Below are 18300 nucleotides of genomic sequence, written 5' to 3' on the forward strand. Positions count from 1 at the left end.
AGGGCTGAGGGCTATGCTCTGGGCTGCTGGTCCTCCTGGGCAGACGTCCCTGAGGCCCGCACGCCTCGCCTTGAGCACGGAAGGACCCGTGGAGGCCCCCCCCCCCCACCCCGGGTGCGTCTCCAGTGGCTGTGTGATGCGACCACAGACTTGGTGGCCAAAAGGAACACTTATTCTAGGGGTCAGGAGTCCGACATGGGCCCCACTGGGCTGAAACCCAGGCGTGGGCAGGGCTGGTCCCTCCGGAGGCTCCAGGGGAGCATCGGTTCCCGCCTCTTCCAGCATCTAGAGGCGCCGCATCCCTGGCTCGCGGCCCCTTCCTCCCTCCTTGCAGCCAGCAGTGCAGCATCTCTCTGGCTTCTTCCACAGTCACACTCCCCTGACCCCAGCCGGATCCTCTGCTTTTAAGGGTCCCTGTTAGTGGGACCCTTGAAAGTGGGGTCCACCTCGGGATCCTCGCTTAACCCCATCTGCAGAGCCCCTGCGGCCGTGTCAGCTTCCGCGTCCACAGGCCCCAGGGCTGTGGCGTGGGCGACGCTGGGGGCCGTGACTCCCCGACCACACGGCCCGTCTCAGTTTATCTGATGAGCTGCACACGCACCGTGGTCCTAAGTAAAGCTGCTGCTGAAGACAGCCCCGGTCCACCTCCCTGCCCACCCTGTCACCTGTCAGGAGCCCCCCAGCACCGGCCCTTGGGGGCAGCAGGGTGTTCCGGGCCCTGCAGGCCCACCTGGCACGTCCGTTCCACGCAAGCGGTTCCACTTGCTTATGGTTTGTTGTTTCAGGTTTTGCTCTTTAAAAATTCTACAAGCTGTGTGCGTTAAGTGTAGGAATAGAGGAAACTCAGATGCATGAAAAGAAAACGCATCCCACCTCTGCCCGCTCCCCACGGGAGGGATGTTCAGAGCGGGTCTCCTCCCGGCGCTTTTGGGCAGCTCGCCTCAGTACCCCGTGCTCATTCCAGAAGGTGCTCTGAGCGTGTGGCAGAACTGTGAGGCCGGGCGCTGCTGCTCCAGGGCTCGGCCGCCTGGCAGGGGGGAGCTGGTAGCAGTGAGAACTGCCCGAAGCGGATTCCTTCAGGGAAGGCCTCTCTGGGCCAGAGGGGGCCCTCGACCACCCCCGTCGGCTCCCACTCAGGCTGCGGGACTCGAAGGGGGCACCTGGCCACTGGCCCCTTGGGTGCCCCGGCCCCCGCCCCTGACTTGTCTCTCTTCTGTCCCCGCAGAGGATGGGCGGGGCAAGCTGCGGCAGGCCAAGGCCAAGAGCGACCGGAAGAAGAAGAGCTACGGCCCCCTGCACCCCCACCACCCACTCCTGCCCCAGCTGCCACCGCCCCTGCCCGCCCAGTTCCCCACCGAGGAGGCACCCCTGCTGGAGCTCCCGGCCCCCGGCCCCGAGGCCACCGAGGAGAGCCCCCCACCACCGCCCCTCAACGTGGTGCCCCCCGAGGCGCCCGGCCAGGAGCCGGAGGTGAAGCCGCGCCCCATCATCCCCATGCTGTACGTCGTGCCGCGGCCCGGCCTGGTGGCGGGTGACAAGGCCCGCGTGTCCTGCCAGCAGGCCTCTGAGCACTTTGCCCAGAAGGGCCCCACCTGGAAGGAGCAGGCGGCCCCCATGGAGCTGACGGGGCCAGGGGAGGAGAGCAGAGCCAGCGAGGTGCAGGTAGGGTGGCGGGGAGGCACCGGTGAGGGTCCCCGGGGCTGGGGGTCCCCCTGCGCCCACATGCTGGCCACGGCCCTGCTCATCCCAGACAGCCCCCGTGGCTCCTGTCCCGGGGGCCGGCGGCACATACGTCTTTTAGAAACTGTCGTGGGCCTTGGCTGCCCCTTCCTGGGGTCTCTCGCCCTCCGCCCCGCTTCCTGGGGGCTCTCGCCCCCGACTGAACTGAAGACACTGGGGTCCCTCTGAGCCCAGCTCTGCCCCCACGAGCAGCCTCTGCTTCCGGCCCCAGAGCTGCCCCTGCAGAGGCCTCCTGTGCCGTTCTAGGCTCCATCAACCTTTTCCAAGTTGAAGATGGAGATCAAGAAGAGCAGGCGCCACCCTCTGGGCAGGCCGCCCACCCGGTCCCCGCTGTCCGTGGTCAAGCAGGAGGCCTCAAGTGACGAGGGTGAGCGAGAGTGTCGCCCGGCTCTGCTGGGCCCCTGCCCCGCCTTCCTCTGCCACCCGCCCGGCCTGCTTTCTCCCATCACCCCCGGCCAAGGTCGGGCCCGCAGACCCAGCCCTGGCACCGCCTCCGACCCTCTCCCCAAATGCCATGGGGCCGAGGTGCCCCCTGCCCAACCCTCAGCTCCTGAGGTCAGGCCCAGCTGCCTCCAGGACTGCCCAAGGCCTCTGTCTCGCCCTCGTTTGCTCCCTTTTCCCAGGGATGCTGGCTCTGCTAGGCCCTGGGCCCGAGACGTCCAAGGGGGCCCCTGAGGGGCAGGTGCAGCCGCCTGGGCTCACACCCCAGCCCACTGCCTGGAGCCCAGAACCGTGGTGCCATTTGCTTTTCTGTGACTCGGTTTTCCCATCTGTAAAATGCGTTCTTCTGGCCCCCCGAGGGGTCCTGCCAGGGAGGTACACGGGGCTGAGGCCTGTAAAGCATGTGGCTTTACATGGTGCCAGGCGCACAGTGGGTGCCGTGAATGCCAGGAACCCCAAGGCTGATGGTCACCCAGACCTGGTGCAACGCTCTCACAGTCTCCGTGGTCACCTCTGCCCCCTCCTCATCCTGGGGACTGAGAAGATGCCGGTTGCTGCCAGAGGCCCCTGCCTGCGCCCTTGGCACAGCCGCCTTGGCCCCTGTGCATTCGTGTCCCTTCCTGGCCCTCCAGGTGGGCGAGGACCACACCTCTTCTTCTCACGGCCTTGGAATCTGTTCGGATGCCTGGTGCAGAGTGGGCTCCACAATGTTTGCAGAGGGCTGCCTGGCAGCGAGCGATGGTGGGGGTGCTGGCCACACCCCCCAGGGAGAGGCTTGAGAAATGGATTCAGGGTTGGAGGATCACAGAGCAGCGTGGGGCCTGGAACACGCTCATTTCCAGGTCCATTTCCAGCAGAGACGTCCTGGCCCTGCGGTCCCCGCACCTGTCCTTGGAGAGAGCACTGTGCAGGCCCGCGGTGGGGGGCGCTGCTTTGAGAATAGAGGAAACCTCACCCTTGGCCGTCACCCCACAGACGCCTGTTACTCGCGATGCTCTGGGCTCTGATCTCTGACCCGTGGCTGGGCTGCCCTCAGGGAAGGTCAGCGCTGGGCTGGGGAGCGACCAGACCCAGCAGAAGTGACCCTTCCTGCCTGAGTCCGCCTTGGACCTGGGAGAAGTTGGAATAAAAGGCCGTGGCAGTTGAAGCTGGAGGGGTGGAGATGGAGAAGCTTTTATTTAACACTTGGCTGAGAGTCGGAGTTGCTGTCTTAAGTGCAGAAATCCCGCTAAGCCCATTTTTCATCTTCTGTTTCTGCCTTCCATTTAAGACGCACATGGAATTTGAAAACCTCCTGGATGGCTTCTTTGATTCTGAATCTAATTTGAGGGCCAGGACAAAAAGGGTTCTAGAAGTGCCGTGGGTCTCAGGCTGGAGCTCCGGGAGCAGAGGGGCCTTCCTGGAGATCAGATGCTTCCCTGGGGTCTCTCCGCACTGAGGCGGCCTCTGGCCTTACAGCCGGGACGGCTGTGGTACCAGCCGTGCTGGCCCAGCTGCTGGGAAGGTCGGGGCCCCAGGAATGAGCAGCCCCGCTCCTTGGGCAGGTTCCTGGGGACTGCTGACACTCCTGCCAGAGCAGACAGCACCCCTGGGTCCTCAGGAAATGCAGGAATGGGAGGTGGGGGAGCAGGGACCGTGGGCTGGGAACCGAGGCCGGCAGAGGCCAGCCCGGTGACAGGCAGCAGGCGGGGTGGGAGGGACCTCCACCGGTGGTCTCCATCATACAGGACATTGGGGTGACAGTGTTCGTGCGCGACTCCCAGAGGAGTGTGTGCCTTACCTGTGAAGGCCTGACACCCCGTCTCCTGTCCCCAGGTGGCATCGGCCCTCAGCCAGAGAGGGCCAGGATGCCTCCCTGCAGAGGGGCTCAGGAGCCGCGAACTGGGCACCCACCCCCGGGAGCGCCCACTGGGTGGGGTGGCGTCCTGGGTGCTGAAGCTCCTGCCTCCTCCCGCTTTACTCCAGAAGCCTTCCCTTTCTCTGGGGACGAGGACGTGGGCGACCCTGAGGCCTTGAGGTCGTTGCTGTCCCTGCAGTGGAAGAACAAGGCGGCCAGCTTCCAGGCAGAGAGGAAGTTCAACGCGGCGGCCGCCCTGACGGAGCCCTACTGCGCCATCTGCACCCTCTTCTACCCATACAGCCAGGTGAGCCGGCGCCGCGGGACCCCCAGCCCACACCGGGCTGGGCAGTATCGCCTGCTCCCACTGGCGCCAGGACTTGCTCTGCCTGAAGGGAACCCTTCCCCTGAAGGGAGGGTGATGGGGACCAAGAACCCGCTTGCTATCGGAGCCACAGTGGGCCCGGTGCAGAGCCCGGCCGGCAGGGCCGGGTGTGCAAGGCTGAAGGCCCCTGTGAGGGCTGTGGGGAGAGAGCCCAGGGTCTGCGTTTGTATGGGTGTGGAAAGTAACTTATCAGCGTGCCTCAAAGAGGATGAGGGCGCAAGGAAGCATCTCAGATGGCCATCCTCTGAGAGGCCCTCAGCCCAGCCCAGGGCGCAGTGCAGGCAGGGGGCCCAGGGCTGGGGCCCAGGAGGAGCCTCGTGGTGAACAGGGGTGGCGATGGGGGGGCTGGGGCCGGGCCTGGCCCCCACGGCCCCCACTCTGTCCCGAGTTTCCAAGTTGTGAACCTGGCCTCTCCCCGCTCTCTGCCCTCTGCCATCTCCCGCCAGTTCCTGCCGGTTCCCTTCTTAACCTGTTTCCTGCCCTGTCCCCCTCCACCGGCCCCGACCACTGCCTGCCTCCTGCCCTTCCTGTTAGCACCTCACCACAGCCACGCACAGCCCGGCTGGAGACCCTAGCACGTTCACCACACCCCCCACCTCCACATGCCCTACAGCCGCCCCCTCCTGGGATACCTGCCCCCTGCAAGCACACACAGCACACTGCGTGCTTTCCCCCGGCACCTCCACACACCCACCCAGGCCCCTGTCTTGCCAGATGGATTCCTGTTCATTCTTTGATCCCACCCAGCTGCCACCTCTTCCAGGAAGCTTTCCTGGACCTGCTGTCCCAGGCTGACTCTGCCACGCCCCCCAGCGTCCCCCGCCCGCCTCTGCTCTTGCTCCTGCCCCCTGTTCATCAGCCGGCTCCTAGCCTAGTGCCTGGCATCTTCCACGCATTAGCTGAGCTACCCAAGGTCTGTGTCCCGTGCCGAGGGTGGCATGCCCGTCTCAAGGGCTCTGCCACTCAGAGCTGCCGGGACCTACTGTCCCTAAACGATTCAACATCTGGTCATGGAAACATAAATAAGATGTAATGTCCAGATGTCTTCTCCAGGCATGACCCTCCTCAGCACCGCTGGGAGTCAGCGCTGGGAACGCTGGCTTAAGAGGTGAACCTCCTTAATCCCGGTTGCTAAGTGAGGCACCGCAACTCAGTTTGATCACATCCACGGTACTGGTGGGCCTTGCAGGGTCGCCGCTTCCGCAGTCTGGAGCCCTCGGAGTCGGGGACCAGGCTTCGCTTGTCCCGCATCATGGGAAGGGCTGTGGCCTGACATTCTGCCTGTTAGGAAACCAGCCGGTCCCCTAATCTAGGAGGACCCCCAGGGCCCCCCACTGTACAAACACACAGCGCATCAAGCCAGAGGTCCCCAGTGGCCTCCTACCTTATGCCCCAAGCTGGGCAGTCTGCCCATCACTCTGGGTGCCAGGGAGACTCTTCTGCAAGCCCCACCAGCCTGTGACAGGCTCAGGGTTGCCGGATCCTGGTGCCGTGGGCAGGACGTTTCCATCACAGTCTCTTCATCTGATTGGATCTGGGGGTCTTGGGGAGGACTGGGGTACAGCCCTCATGGGGTGCATGTCACAGGTGGGGAGAACGCCCCGCATAGATACACAGATAACATGGCATCCGGTGATGGTCAGGACCACGAGGACAGACAGAGCGAGTGAAGGCCTTGGGAGCTGCTGGTCACGGGAGCAGGGATCTGAGCGCCCCAGGCAGTGGGAACTGCACATGCAAAGGCCCTGGGGCAGGACCGTGCCTGGTGTTTGGGATATTGGAGGAACAGCAGGGAGGCCCCTGTGGCCAGAACAAAGTGAGCCAGGGCAGTGGGGGCAGGAGGGGCGACGGCAGCAGAGCGGTGTCTGTGCTGTGTCTGCATGTAGCCCCAAGTGGGAGGGTTTGCGGGTGGGCAGGGCAGGATCTGACTGTCTTTGGGGAGGGTCTCTAAGGGGCTTCTGAAGCAGGCTTGGGGGCTAGGAGGATACGTCAGTGTCCTGGAAGGGGTACCGGTGTGGGGAGGAGCAGCCTGGGGTGCGCTTGGGGACGGGGAGGTGGGGAGGGGTGGGGGGACAAAGGATAGAGTAGAGGATGTTGGGGTCCCGGCCTGCTCCACGCTGGGCTCTCCACTGAAGGCGGCCCCCCCTCCTGCAGTCCCTACAGACCGAGAAGGATATTCCCCAGGCCTCCCTTGGGGAGGGGCCCTTCGCCACACTGCCTTCCAAAAGCGGCCAGAAAACGCGGCCGCTGATCCCTGAGATGTGCTTCACCTCCAGCGGGGAGAACACGGAGCCGCTCCCCGCCAACTCCTACATCGGCGACGACGGGACCAGCCTGCTGATCACCTGTGCCAAGTGCTGCCTGCAGGTCCACGCCAGTGAGTGCCCGGCCCCGGCGCCCGAGGGGGCTGAGGGTGGGGAGAGCCACGGGGTCTGCTGCTCACAGCCCCGCTTCACCCTCCCGAGCTGGCCGCCCTCACGTCTGTGGCGCACGGTAGCCCCTTCCTCTGGCTGCTGCTTCAGGCCTGTAGTGGGCCCTGGCATCACGGGGTGGGCGTCTTGACCTCTAGGGCAGACATCCTGCTCTTTCTCCTGGCCAAGGCAGGCCTGTCTGGTCAGTCTCCTTCTGGAAGTTTCCACCAGGGCCTAGGAGGCAGCAGGAGGTCAGGAGCTCATCAGGGGCTGTGACGCTCTTAAACTCTGTGCCTTGGGGCCAGAGCTGGAATGGCTGGTAAAGCTCAGATTCTAGAGTGGTCCAGGGGTCTGATTTACCTCTGCCATCGTCGGCGACTACCCGCCCCCAAGCCCTGAAGGCCCAGGCCGAACCAGAGCCGGAGACAGGAAGATGGATGTCTGTCCTTTCTTTTGGGGGGGTGGATCGGGCAGGGAATGCGAGACTGAGCTCCCAGGATGGGGAGAAAGCTTTCTGGAGCCGCTTAATTTCCGCGTGCGGCCTGTGGAGGAAGGATGCCGTCCATCTCTGTCTGGCGCCTGCCCCCATGGCGGCCTGCCCGGAGCTCACTCTGTCTCTTGGCAAGGAGCCCGTCTGCTCTGCCCAGCAGGTCAGGCTGTGAGATGAGCTCCTGGGCCTGGGAGGCAGGTGGGGTGGGACGAGGGGAGCAGCAGCCCAGCCCACCACCCTGCCACTCTTGAGGGACCTGAGGTCCAGCCACACAGGGGGAGAGGAGCCTCCTTTACCGCCCTTGTGAGGCAAAAGGCTCAGCACAGGCATCTTCCTTGAGACCTGGCACCAGACAGAGGGGAACTCCCCCAGGCCTGACCTTGGCTGAGGGCCCTAGGGGACAGAGCAGGCGGCCAGGTGCAGGCTCTTAGATACCTTGCCGTCCCTTGGGGCGCCACCTTCCTACTGCCCTGCTTTCTCCCTGTCCTTCCCCCGGGGACCCTGCAGCACTGGCCAATGGCCCCTGCAGCCCACAGAGCCCATTTGGTGGGCAACGAGTCCCAGCTGGCTGAGGGTCCCCGCAGGACTGCCGGGCGGTGACCCTGGGTGAGGCAGGGCCCTGGGGTGGGTGGTGCCTTTTCTCCCCATTGGGGGCATGGCCCTCCGCCCCTCCTCCATGCCCCCTCCCCAGCTGTAAACTCGGACCACATCCTAAAGCCAACTGCCTTGGTAACCCAGAGCTCCCCACTGGGCTTTCTGAAACAGCAGACGCTGGGCCCGGCTCTCCTGCTCGGAACTCCTGGCCCCCGAGGCCCACTTTGCACCTCACACAACTTCTCGGCCCACCTTCCCAGCTCACCTTCCCGGCTCTCAGCTGAAGAGAGCCTGGGTGAGCCCCCCAGACTGGGGTGGGGAGCGAGGGCCAGGCTGAGCTTCCAGACCCGGCGGGGCCCCCACCTAGGGGGCCTGTGCTCCTTCCCCGCTTCCGATTCCAGACTTTCTGCGGCTGAGCGTGCAGTGGCTTGGACTGAGGTAGAGCGGCGGTGAGCGCGATTACCCCCGGTGCCGCAGCCGCCCCTTCCCCCGGGGTCCCTGGCAGCCCGCGGGCAGCCATGGTGACAGATGCGCCCGCCCCTGTCTTCCAGGTTGCTACGGCATCCGCCCCGAGCTGGTCAACGAGGGCTGGACGTGTTCCCGGTGCGCGGCCCACGCCTGGACTGCGGTAACTCGCCCCTGCAGCTGGGGTGGTGCTCTGAAAGCCGGCGCGGCCCGTGGGGCAGCCGGGCCTGGGCCCCGGGCTCGCCCGATCCCGCAGGGTGACCTTGGGCTGGCGGCCTCACCTCCCTGGGTCCCGGGTGGAGCCCGACGCACTCCCGGCCCATCGCTTCGGTGGCCGCTGGTTTGAAATGTAAGGACCTTGGGCGGGGGACGGAGCAGGTCCCCGAGCAGCAGACGGGCGGCCCCGCCCCGCACACCCCTCAACCAGCTGTGTGCTCCCCGCAGGAGTGCTGCCTGTGCAACCTCCGGGGAGGCGCCCTGCAGATGACCACCGACAGGAGGTGGGTGGAGGGGTCCCTCCTCCTAGGGGGGCCTGGGGGTGCCGCGGGGCGGGGGCGGGGCTGGCCGGCGCCCGCCGCTGTGAGGTGACCCCTGACCCCGCCCGCTCCGCCCCACCCAGGTGGATCCACGTGATCTGCGCCATCGCCGTCCCGGAAGTGCGGTTCCTGAACGTGATGGAGCGCCACCCCGTGGACATCAGCGCCATCCCAGAGCAGCGGTGGAAGCTGGTAGGGGCGCCGGCGTCCCGCGGCCCCGGGGGGCAGGGTGGCCGCCAGGGAGCCAGCCGCGGTCTCAGTTTGGCCACAGTTGCCCTTTGAGCAGGCGCGGGGGTGCGGGGGGGAAAGCAAGGCTGCCCTCTCGGCCCGTGTCTCCAGCCTCTCACGCAGAGGGAGCCGCGCGCACTCTGCCCAGTTCGCTCCTGCTTACCCTGGGCTCCGCCGCCAGACAGAGCTAGGTGCACGGTCCAGCCACGGCGGTCACGCAGCAGGGCTCTAGCGCGCCTTCATCTCGTGTCGCTGAAACGCCGCCCGCGTGAAGCAGCCGCTCCCTGCTCCCCCGCCCCGCGCCGCCGCTCTCCTCCGCGCCCCTGCGCGCTTGTTTCCAGTTCCTCGTGGACGTGGGCTCCGAAAGCTCGGGTGTTTCTGTGGTTGGCTTCTTTCACCGAGCATGATGTCTTCCGCGTCCATCCGTGGTACTGCAAGTGGCAGGATCTCCTTTTTCATGGCCCAGTGATACTCCGTTGTGTGTCTCCACCACGTCGTCTTTATCCACTTCCTGTCGACGGACAGGTGTTCCAGGTGTTGGCTGTTGTAAACGAAGCTGTAGGGAACACAGGGCTGCAGGTATCTTTTCAAGATAGTGATTTTGTTTCCTTCAGATAAAAACTCAGGAGTGGAATTGTCGGATCACGTGGCAGTTCTATTTTTAATCTCTTGAGGAACCGCCAGACTATTCTCTGCAGTGGTTGTGCCAATTTACATTCTGACCAGCAGTGTGCGAGGGCTCCCTTTTCTTTCCATTCCCGCCAATGCGTGTTATCGCTTGCCTTCTGAATGAGAGCCCTTCTAACGGGTGGTTTTGATTTGCATTTCCCTGGTGATGAGTGATGTTGACATCTGTTCGCATACCTGTTGGCCATCTGTATGTTTTCTTTAGGGAAATATCTAGTCAAGTCCTTTGCCTGTTTTTTTGTTTGTTGGTTTGGTTTAAGATTTATTATTTATTTATATTTATTTTTGGCTGTGTTGGGTCTTCGTTGCTGCGCGTGGGCTTTCTGTAGTTTTGGCAAGCGGGGGCTACTCTTTGTTGCCGTGCGCAGGTTTCTCATTGCAGTAGCTTCTTGTTGCAGAGCACGGGCTCTAGGCGCGCAGGCTTTAGTAGTTGCAGTGCACAGGCTCAGTAGTTGTGGCACACAGGTTTAGTTGCTCTGCGGCATGTGGGATCTCCTGGGACCAGGGATCGAACCCATGTCCCCTGCATTGGCAAGTGGATTCTTAACCACTGCACCACCAGGGAAGTCCCCTTTGCCCATTTTTTAAACCAGGCTGTTGGCTTTTTTGCTCTTGAGTTATAAGAGCACTGTCATTGAGCCCTCTAAGAAGCACAGCCACCCTTGGGCAGGTGTGGCCTTGCAAGGCTCACGCCTCCTGCTCTTGCTGATAATGCCCTCCCCCCATTCTGGGGGAGCCTTGGGGGTGGTGAGCAGTAGGCAGGCAGTGAGCAAAGGCTGGCTTCCATTCCCAGCCTGTGCCTCCAGACAGATTCCTTGACCTCTCTGTGCCTCAGTCTTCCCCTCCATAAAATGGGGCTGCTAATGGTCCCCTGCGCAGTGAGCGTGAACCGGGCCGCAGCGGAAAGCACTGGTCGTGGTGCCTGCTCTCATGTCATCATTAACTAGGAGTTTGCAGGCGGCCGCGCGGGGGACATATGGGTGATGGGGTGTGTCTTGTGGCATCCAGGACCCGGGTCCTTGACCAGGGGTACGGACAGCATCGTGGCTGCTTTTCCTGCCTGGTTTATTTCCCAGCCTCCTGGGGCAGGGTACTGATGCTCCTCCACGCCTGCAGTGGGCCGTTGGCCGAGAAATGGGGCTGTGGGCGCTGAGCCCGGTGGGGAGTCCTGAGTGAAGGAACAGAGACACCCACCGCGGAGCCCATAGGTGCGGGGCCCCCCGGCAGGGCTGAGTGAGCCGCCGGTGGGAGCGGTGTGGGAGGGAAGGGGGCCTGGTCAGGAAACGTGGGGGCCCGGGCCAGCAGCAGCCCCGCCCGGCGTCTGCGGGTGGTTCCTGCAGGAACGCGGCGGCAAAGCCTCATTATTCAGGTGGAGGGATGGCGCGGGTGCGCAGCGCTGTGATAGATCCTCCCTCCCAGATGCCTTATGGATCATCTGACATTTCCAGCTTGCAGCCTCTTCATTACCAGCACTTGTAACGATGAATTAAAAATCCTTTTACACGGGGCTCGCTTGTACTGCCTAATAGAGCCGCGCAAGGAAGCCGGCAGTTAACTCCCGCTTGCCCAGCCTCCCGCCTGCCTTCCTGGGGCCACGTGCAGGCCGCAGGCTTGGGGACAGTCACGCCTGGTCATCCGCCCATTCTTCTGTCCCCGGGACTCCCTGGCCGTCCGTCCTGGTGAGCGGGGGGTGGTCCCAGCCGGCCGGTAGCCTGAGCCTTGCACTCACCCCCTCACCAGGCCGGGTCACTTGTGGGGGTCGGTGGAGGTAAGGCTGCTGGGGCAGGTCCCTCGAACCAGCTCCGCCCTCTCACCGGCCCTGCTTTGAAGTGTAGAGGCCCGTGTCGGGTCCTGATGGGAGGGAAGGTGGGCGTTTGCCAAAGTGGGTTGGCAGGGAGCTGGAGGAGTGGAGGGCAGACCAGAGACGTGGGACTCCGTGCCTTGTGGCTTCTGTGGCTGATGGGACACTCGGCTGTGGCCCTCGGCCTCCTCTTGGCCTCTGTTCTCTGCTGATACCTGCACCCCACCCTGTACTACCCCGTCCCACCCCCCCACTGCCACCCCCCACCTCACAGCCTCCAATGAGAGAGACCCAGACACAAGACTCACCCTGAAGGCGGCGCTGGGCGCGGTCCCTGACACACAGCCCGGTGGGGACCTGGCCCACACGCCTCATGATGTAGAAACTCAGAATAATGAGCCTCCACCAGAGGCGGGAGCACGCGAGCTGCGTGTCAGGCTGGGTTGTCGGCTTTCTCCCAGGCTCCGCTGTGGGGTCGCGGCCGGGTCTTCAGGGCGGCAGCGCTCCTCCTCCCGCCCCCCGTGGAGCCCCACGGAGCCCCGTCCTCTAGGGCGCGGGCCGGAGAGCCAGGCATCGACTGTAATAATGAGACCTCGTTGCCATCGATCGCGCCCGGCTGCCGCACTCCCGCCACGCCTGCTGTGGGGCGTCTCTGGCTTTTTCTCCCCTCTGGCTTCTGAACGTGGGTTACGGAGCCATCAAGACCTGCTTGTTAAAGGCCCAGAGTGACAGGCTGGTGGTTGCTGCGTGGCGGCGGGATGGGGGCCTGGGCGCAGCGGCTGTGGCCCTAGGAGCCGCCGCCCGGCAGAGCAGATCGCCCGGGCGTGGCGTTCCCACGGGGTGGGCCCTCTGCCCCTCCTCACGAACGGCGACGCGGCAGCGCCTTTTGTTCAAAACAGAGATAAAATTCCCCGTTTTATTTATTTTTTTTCTTTAAAAAAAAAAATCCCCCCTTTCCAAGGGAACATTTCAGTGGCTTTTACAATATTCACAGGTAGGCAACCGTCACCTCTATCTAGTTCCAGAACATTCCATCACCCCCTCCCTATTGGGTGACTGCTGTCTCCCCGCCCAGCCCCTGACAACCAGGAACCCACTCTCTGTGTCTGTGGAGCTGCCTGTTCTGGACGTTTCCCACTGATGGAGTCACACCTTGTGTGTCCTTCTGTGTCCGCTTCTCTCCCTGAGCATCGTGTTCTCAGGGTCTGTCGGGACGTAGCGAGTGTCGGGGCGTCACCCCTTTTCAAGGATGAATCACATTTCACTGTGTGATCACTGGGGCCTGTTCCAGGCAGCTTTGTGGGTGAGGGATGGAAGAAGTCCTGGCAGTGCTCCTGGGGGCAGCTGCAGGTGGGGCTGGTGGGCCTGGGGGTGGTTTGGGGGCTCTGCCCTGTGGTCAAGACTCTCCCAGGATGCCTCCCTCCAAGGCAGGCTGCTGGGCCTCCGCACTCCAGCTCTGGGTCCCCGAGTCACTCCCAGGAGACAGATGGGAGTGGGGGGGGGCCCGGCGGGGGGGGCTCCCAGCCCCAGGGGGCAGAGGCACCGGCCGGAGCCCCGTTCCCACCGCCGCGTCCCTGCAGAAATGTGTGTACTGCCGGAAGCGGATGAAGAAGGTGTCGGGCGCCTGCATCCAGTGCTCCTGCGAGCACTGTTCCACCTCCTTCCACGTGACCTGTGCCCACGCCGCGGGCGTCCTCATGGAGCCGGACGACTGGCCCTACGTCGTCTCCATCACCTGCTTCAAGCACAAGTCAGGGGCTCACACGGTGAGGGCCCGCCCACCCCCGCTCTGCCCCCCTGCCCGCCCGCCAGCCTGCGCTCTGACGCCCCCTCCGCCCCCAGGTCCACGTCCTGAGGGCCGTGTCCTTAGGCCAGGTGGTCATCACCAAGAACCGCAACGGGCTTTACTACCGGTGCCGCGTCATCGGCACCACCACGCAGACCTTCTACGAAGTGAACTTTGAAGACGGGTCCTACAGTGACAACCTGTACCCAGAGAGCATCACTGTGAGCGGGGCGGGGGTGGGGAAAGGGGCGGGACCGGTGCAGGCACAGGGCAGGCATTGCCCTTCGCTCGCTCCCCGGGATCCCCTGCATCCAGAGTCCCGTGTCCCTGCTGGCCAGGCCCAGGCTGTAAGACCCCTGCTGGAAAGTGCCGCCTGTTTCTGCAGAAACAGCGGAGAGCCCGGCCAGTCCAGATACTTAGCCTGCAGGAGGGCGCTCCCCGGGCCTGGGGTGTCTGCGGCCTCCCGGGCACCCGCCCACAGCTCACCTTGACAGTTGAAGCTGAGAGCACTGCCTTCCTCTTGGCTGCGAAATCTACCACATGGGACCTTTCTTAGCCCAGGCAAGCATGGTGACAGAGGCCGAGGGCGCGCCTCACCCCTCACCCACCTTCCCTCCATAGAGTAGAGACTGTGCCCGGCTGGGCCCCCCGCCCGAGGGCGAGTTTGTTGAGCTCCGGTGGACAGACGGCAACCTCTACAGAGCCAAGTTCATTTCCTCGGTGACCAGTCACATCTACCAGGTGAGGGGGTCCCGTTTCCCAGGTACAGGGATGTGCTGGGGTGGGGCCCTCAGCGAGGTCCTGCCGGAGTGGTGGCGTTTGCCCGCTGAAAAGGTTAGCGCGAGCTGGAAGGGTTTCCAGCTGTCCGATATTATCCCCTTGGGAGGTGTTCTTTAAATTTTTTGTGTGTGTATGTGGTAGAACATACCTAACATGAAATTTACTGCTTTAACCGCTTTTTAAGCGTAAGATTCAGTGTCCTTGATTTTTTTTTAAATTTAATTAATTTATTTATTATTTTGGGGGGTACACCAAGTTCAATCATCTGTTTTTATACACATATCCCCGTATTCCCTCCCTCTCTCCCTCGACTCCCCCCCCACCCTCCCCGTCCCAGTCCTCTAAGGCATCTTCCGTCCTCGAGTTGAACTCCCTCTTGATTTTTTTAAATCCAGTCGGTTGTGAGTTTCTAACCATGATTGTGAAAGAGAAATTATTGAAAAGGGTGGAATCTTTGAAGAAAAACCACCTGTAGCCCAGCGACAAAGACAACACTTGCTGACTGCGTGCTGTGTCCTGTGGCTTGTCTGGCGAGTGGGCTGTGAGCCGGCGGGCGCGGGACCTCGGCCAGGCCAGGCGGGCAGCCAGCGAGCTGAACTGCGTCCCCTTGGCAGGTGGAGTTTGAGGACGGGTCCCAGCTGACAGTGAAGCGCGGGGACATCTTCACCCTGGACGAGGAGCTGCCCAAGAGGGTCCGGTCCCGGCTGGTAAGTGGGTGGGGGTGGGATACTGCTGCCTCAGAAAGTGACCCATCCAGGCGGCCTTGACCTCCCGCCTTGGCCTTTGCCTGTTCTGGGGCAGGAGGGGCGGTGGCAGGGTCAGCCCGGCCGGCAAGGAGGAGACAGCAGCTCCTGCACGCAGATCTGAGCTGCAGGTTGGCGATGCTAAAGGCAGACCCAGCCTTTTCTCGTGGGCTTTCACTGTCTTCTTTCTTTCCTGCTCAGTCCAAGGTTTTGAGGATCAGGGGCCGCGGCCGTGGGCGGAAGGGCTGCGTCAGAGCTGGTGGGGGTCTCAGCCTCCAGGTTCCCGTGGGGGACCGACAGGAGGCGCCAGGCTGGCCCTGCCTCCCGCACTCTGTGGACGGCAGGGTGCCTGTCCTGCTGGGGGACCAGTGACTGGGAGGTTAGGGCCCTTCCCCTGCCTGCTGGGCAGCTCACTCACAGGACGGGGTTCAGGCAGAGGCAGGAGGGGCCTTCCCCAGCGAGCGTTGTCTCAGAACACTGTCGTTGGCTGAGAGACCGCAGCCCAGGGCCCTTGACCCCCAGCAGGGCAGGCATTTGTTCCAGTCAGGCCCCCGAGCGGAGCCCGTATTGCAGTCCGTCCCGGCTGCTGTCACAAAATACCAGCCTGGACGGCTTAGACGGCAGACTCCCTCCCACAGTCCTGGAGGCTGGACGTCCCAAATCGAGGCACCCGCAGATTTGGTGTCCGGGGGGGCGGGGGGTGCGGATCCTGGTTTAGGGACGCCTGCCTGCCCCTGGTGTCCTCCCGTGGTGGAGACAGAGCGCGAGGGAGCGCGTGGGGTCCCTCTCGAAGGGCACGGGTCGCACGCTCAGACTGCTTCACCTCCCGACACCCCCCCCCCCCCCGTGGCGGGCGAGCGCTTCCACACAGGCCTCCGGGGGGGACACAGACCTTCAGTCCGCAGCACCCCGCCCTCACTAACCCCCGTGCCGTCTGGTCTCCTGCAGTCGGTCAGCACGGGGGCCCCGCAGGAAAGTGTCTTCTCGGGAGAGGAGGTGAAGGCCGCCAAGCGCCCGCGGGTGGGCACCCCTCGCGCCGCGGAGGACTCAGGGCGGAACCCGGACTACCCGGCCTTCATGCAGAGCCTCCTGCAGGCGCCGTGCTGGCCCGGAGCCCCCTTCTAGGACAGCCGGCTGCCCAGCGACCCCTCCGCCCAGCAAGGCAGGCGCGACGGGCCCTGGCGTGTGCTTGCTGTGGACCCCTGTCCCCGCCTCCCCGGCCCGAGAGGTGACCTCGGCGACAGGAGCGGGCAGGGCGCCGCACGCGCCCCCGGACTCAGGGAGCAGGGCCACGCGCGGCTCTGGGGGGCCGGCGGGGGCACGCGCCGCCCCCTCGACCCAGATTTGTAAACCACGTAAGCTCTTCTTCTCGAAAAGGTGCTACTGCATTGCCTGCCTCCTGAGCAGCCTTTGAGATTGTGACTTCTGTACATAAATCACCTTTGTGAGGTTCTTTCTATAAATACCTATTGTTTAAAAAAAAATGCAAGAAAAAAAAAGGAAAGAAAAGGAAAAACAAACCCCAAAGTTGTTTTCTAGATTTGTGGCTTTAAACACACAACAAAACAAAATGAAATGAAACAAAACAAAACGTCCTTTTTCTCGGACCCGAGATCGCTGCGGGAGATGAAAGCAGCTCGTCTGTTTGTTTGTCATGTTTTCTGGTCTCACTCATCTATGAGCGGTGGGGATGCGCTGTAGCCGTGGTGAGGCCTGGGGACACCGGGAGGCAAGGGCAGGACGCCCAGGGATCCCAGACGGTGGCGCCTGGTCACTTGCTCTCTCCCAATGGCGAGATGGAGAAGGTCTGGGCGGCTGGCCCCACATCCATGGCCCGATGGGAGGAGGCCGGCAGCTCCCTGGGTGGCCTCCCCCCTGTCTGCGTGGCCTTTTGAAAATAAACGCTCTCTCCTCTGGTGGCTCCATCTTCTGCTTCTTCCCCTGGGGAGAACCATCCCCCCCGCTGAGGCCTCGGGTGGGCGGCCCTGGGGGTCCGGCTGCTGCGGCCCGCGTGTGCAGGGGGTCTTCCCTGGACCCCGAGGGGCTGGCGCGTCTGCGTCCTCTCTGTGACGCGTGGATTTGTGTGTCTGGGAGAGAGAGCGCGAGAGAGAATCACCGTGTTCAGCTCGGAGGAGACCTGCCCCTTGAGGGTTGTGGGCTGAGTTTCCAGGCAGACACGTGCTTCCTGGCCCCGGGCTGGGGCAGGCGCGAGCCTCCACCACGCTAGAGCCCTCATCTCAACCGCCCTGCTGTCCCCTGCAGAGGGATGGAGAGCGCCATTTGCTTGTATAAAAATATTTTAAATTAAAAAAAGAGGCTCTAACGGTTGGCAGGCCAGAGAGAACCATGTAAGGCAAGTGGAGGGAAACTTCGTTGGTGAAGGGAGGGGCAGGTGCCCTGGCTGGGCGGGCGGGGCGGGAGGTGCCGGGGGCGCCGGCGGGGTGTGGGGGTTCCCTCTGCATGCAGCCCCCCCCCCCCCGGGGCGCTGTCCCTGTGTTCATATGTAGTTTGAAAATGCTATTTATATTGTAAAGAGAATGAAAAGAAGCGGGCAGTTGCCCCTGTGGTCCCGGAGGGGCCCCGGGCCAGGCTGGTGGGCCAGACCACGTGGCCAGTCCCTCTGGGTCACACCCCACCCGTCGGTCGTGGGTTTCCAGACGCCTTGTACAGACAGGTGGTCGCACAGCCAAGGGGACACACACTCTCCCCACAAAGGTATATCTGTGTCTACGTGCGAAAGCAAAAAGCAAAAAACCCCACCCACCCTGATTTTTTCCACCCGAGAATAAGGATGCGCTGTATTTTTGCCTAATCCCCTGCCTCTAGGCTCATAAAGAATTAAAGACTCGTGAGCACTGCGAATTACACCTCCAGGTCGTGGCAGTGTCGTCTTTTCTGAGCGGGCGCCCGGGAGGCGGTTAGGGAGGTGGTGGGCGGCCTCCAGCAGGGCTGGGCTCCCCGTGGTCTCCCCCTTCAGGGTGGAACAGGTATGGGGCCTCCCTGGAGGGTAGGGCTGGGGGACACGGCCTGGCCCCGCGGCCCCTGCTCCCCGCCTCCAGCATGGAGGAAGTTTCCTTCCCAAGCTGGACATCTGAAGCTCATGTCCACACAGACCCCCCGCATCAGAGGTGGTTGGTTCCTGGGGCAGAGGTGGCTGTGGCAGCTGGTCCCCTCTGTGAGCCAGCAGGGGTGGGGCCCCCTTTGACCGCTTGCTTGTCAGGAGCCAGCAGCCACTCTCTCCCCCTGCCCTCCCAGCCTCGACCCAGTTTCTGTGACATCTGAGCCAGGGAGCGTATTTTGTGGTGGGTGGCTGCTGGGCGTACACGAGACAGCGGGGTCTCCCACCGTGGGGTGAGGCTGGGCCCCCCGTATTCAT

The 18300-nt window shown here is 63.4% G+C and overlaps 1 protein-coding gene across 2 annotated transcripts in view; it reads left to right on the plus strand.

Annotated features, from left to right (window-relative positions):
* The window catches only part of KDM4B (lysine demethylase 4B), a 144569-nt gene extending 128129 nt beyond the window's left edge, over positions 1-16440 (plus strand). For both annotated transcript variants that reach the window (XM_057708595.1, XM_057708597.1), the window contains 12 exons: positions 1226-1662; positions 1987-2107; positions 4147-4325; positions 6558-6780; positions 8450-8526; positions 8808-8863; positions 8983-9091; positions 13196-13381; positions 13458-13622; positions 14023-14142; positions 14796-14888; positions 15873-16440. In XM_057708595.1, coding sequence (XP_057564578.1) covers positions 1226-1662; positions 1987-2107; positions 4147-4325; positions 6558-6780; positions 8450-8526; positions 8808-8863; positions 8983-9091; positions 13196-13381; positions 13458-13622; positions 14023-14142; positions 14796-14888; positions 15873-16049 — 1943 coding nt within the window. In that variant the 3' untranslated portion in view covers positions 16050-16440. The remainder of the gene's footprint in view (positions 1-1225; positions 1663-1986; positions 2108-4146; positions 4326-6557; positions 6781-8449; positions 8527-8807; positions 8864-8982; positions 9092-13195; positions 13382-13457; positions 13623-14022; positions 14143-14795; positions 14889-15872) is intronic.
* The last annotated feature ends 1860 nt before the right edge of the window (positions 16441-18300 follow it).

The sequence above is a fragment of the Hippopotamus amphibius genome, chromosome 15 (assembly GCF_030028045.1).
Source record: "Hippopotamus amphibius kiboko isolate mHipAmp2 chromosome 15, mHipAmp2.hap2, whole genome shotgun sequence".
In the NCBI taxonomy this organism is placed as follows: Eukaryota; Metazoa; Chordata; class Mammalia; order Artiodactyla; family Hippopotamidae; genus Hippopotamus; species Hippopotamus amphibius.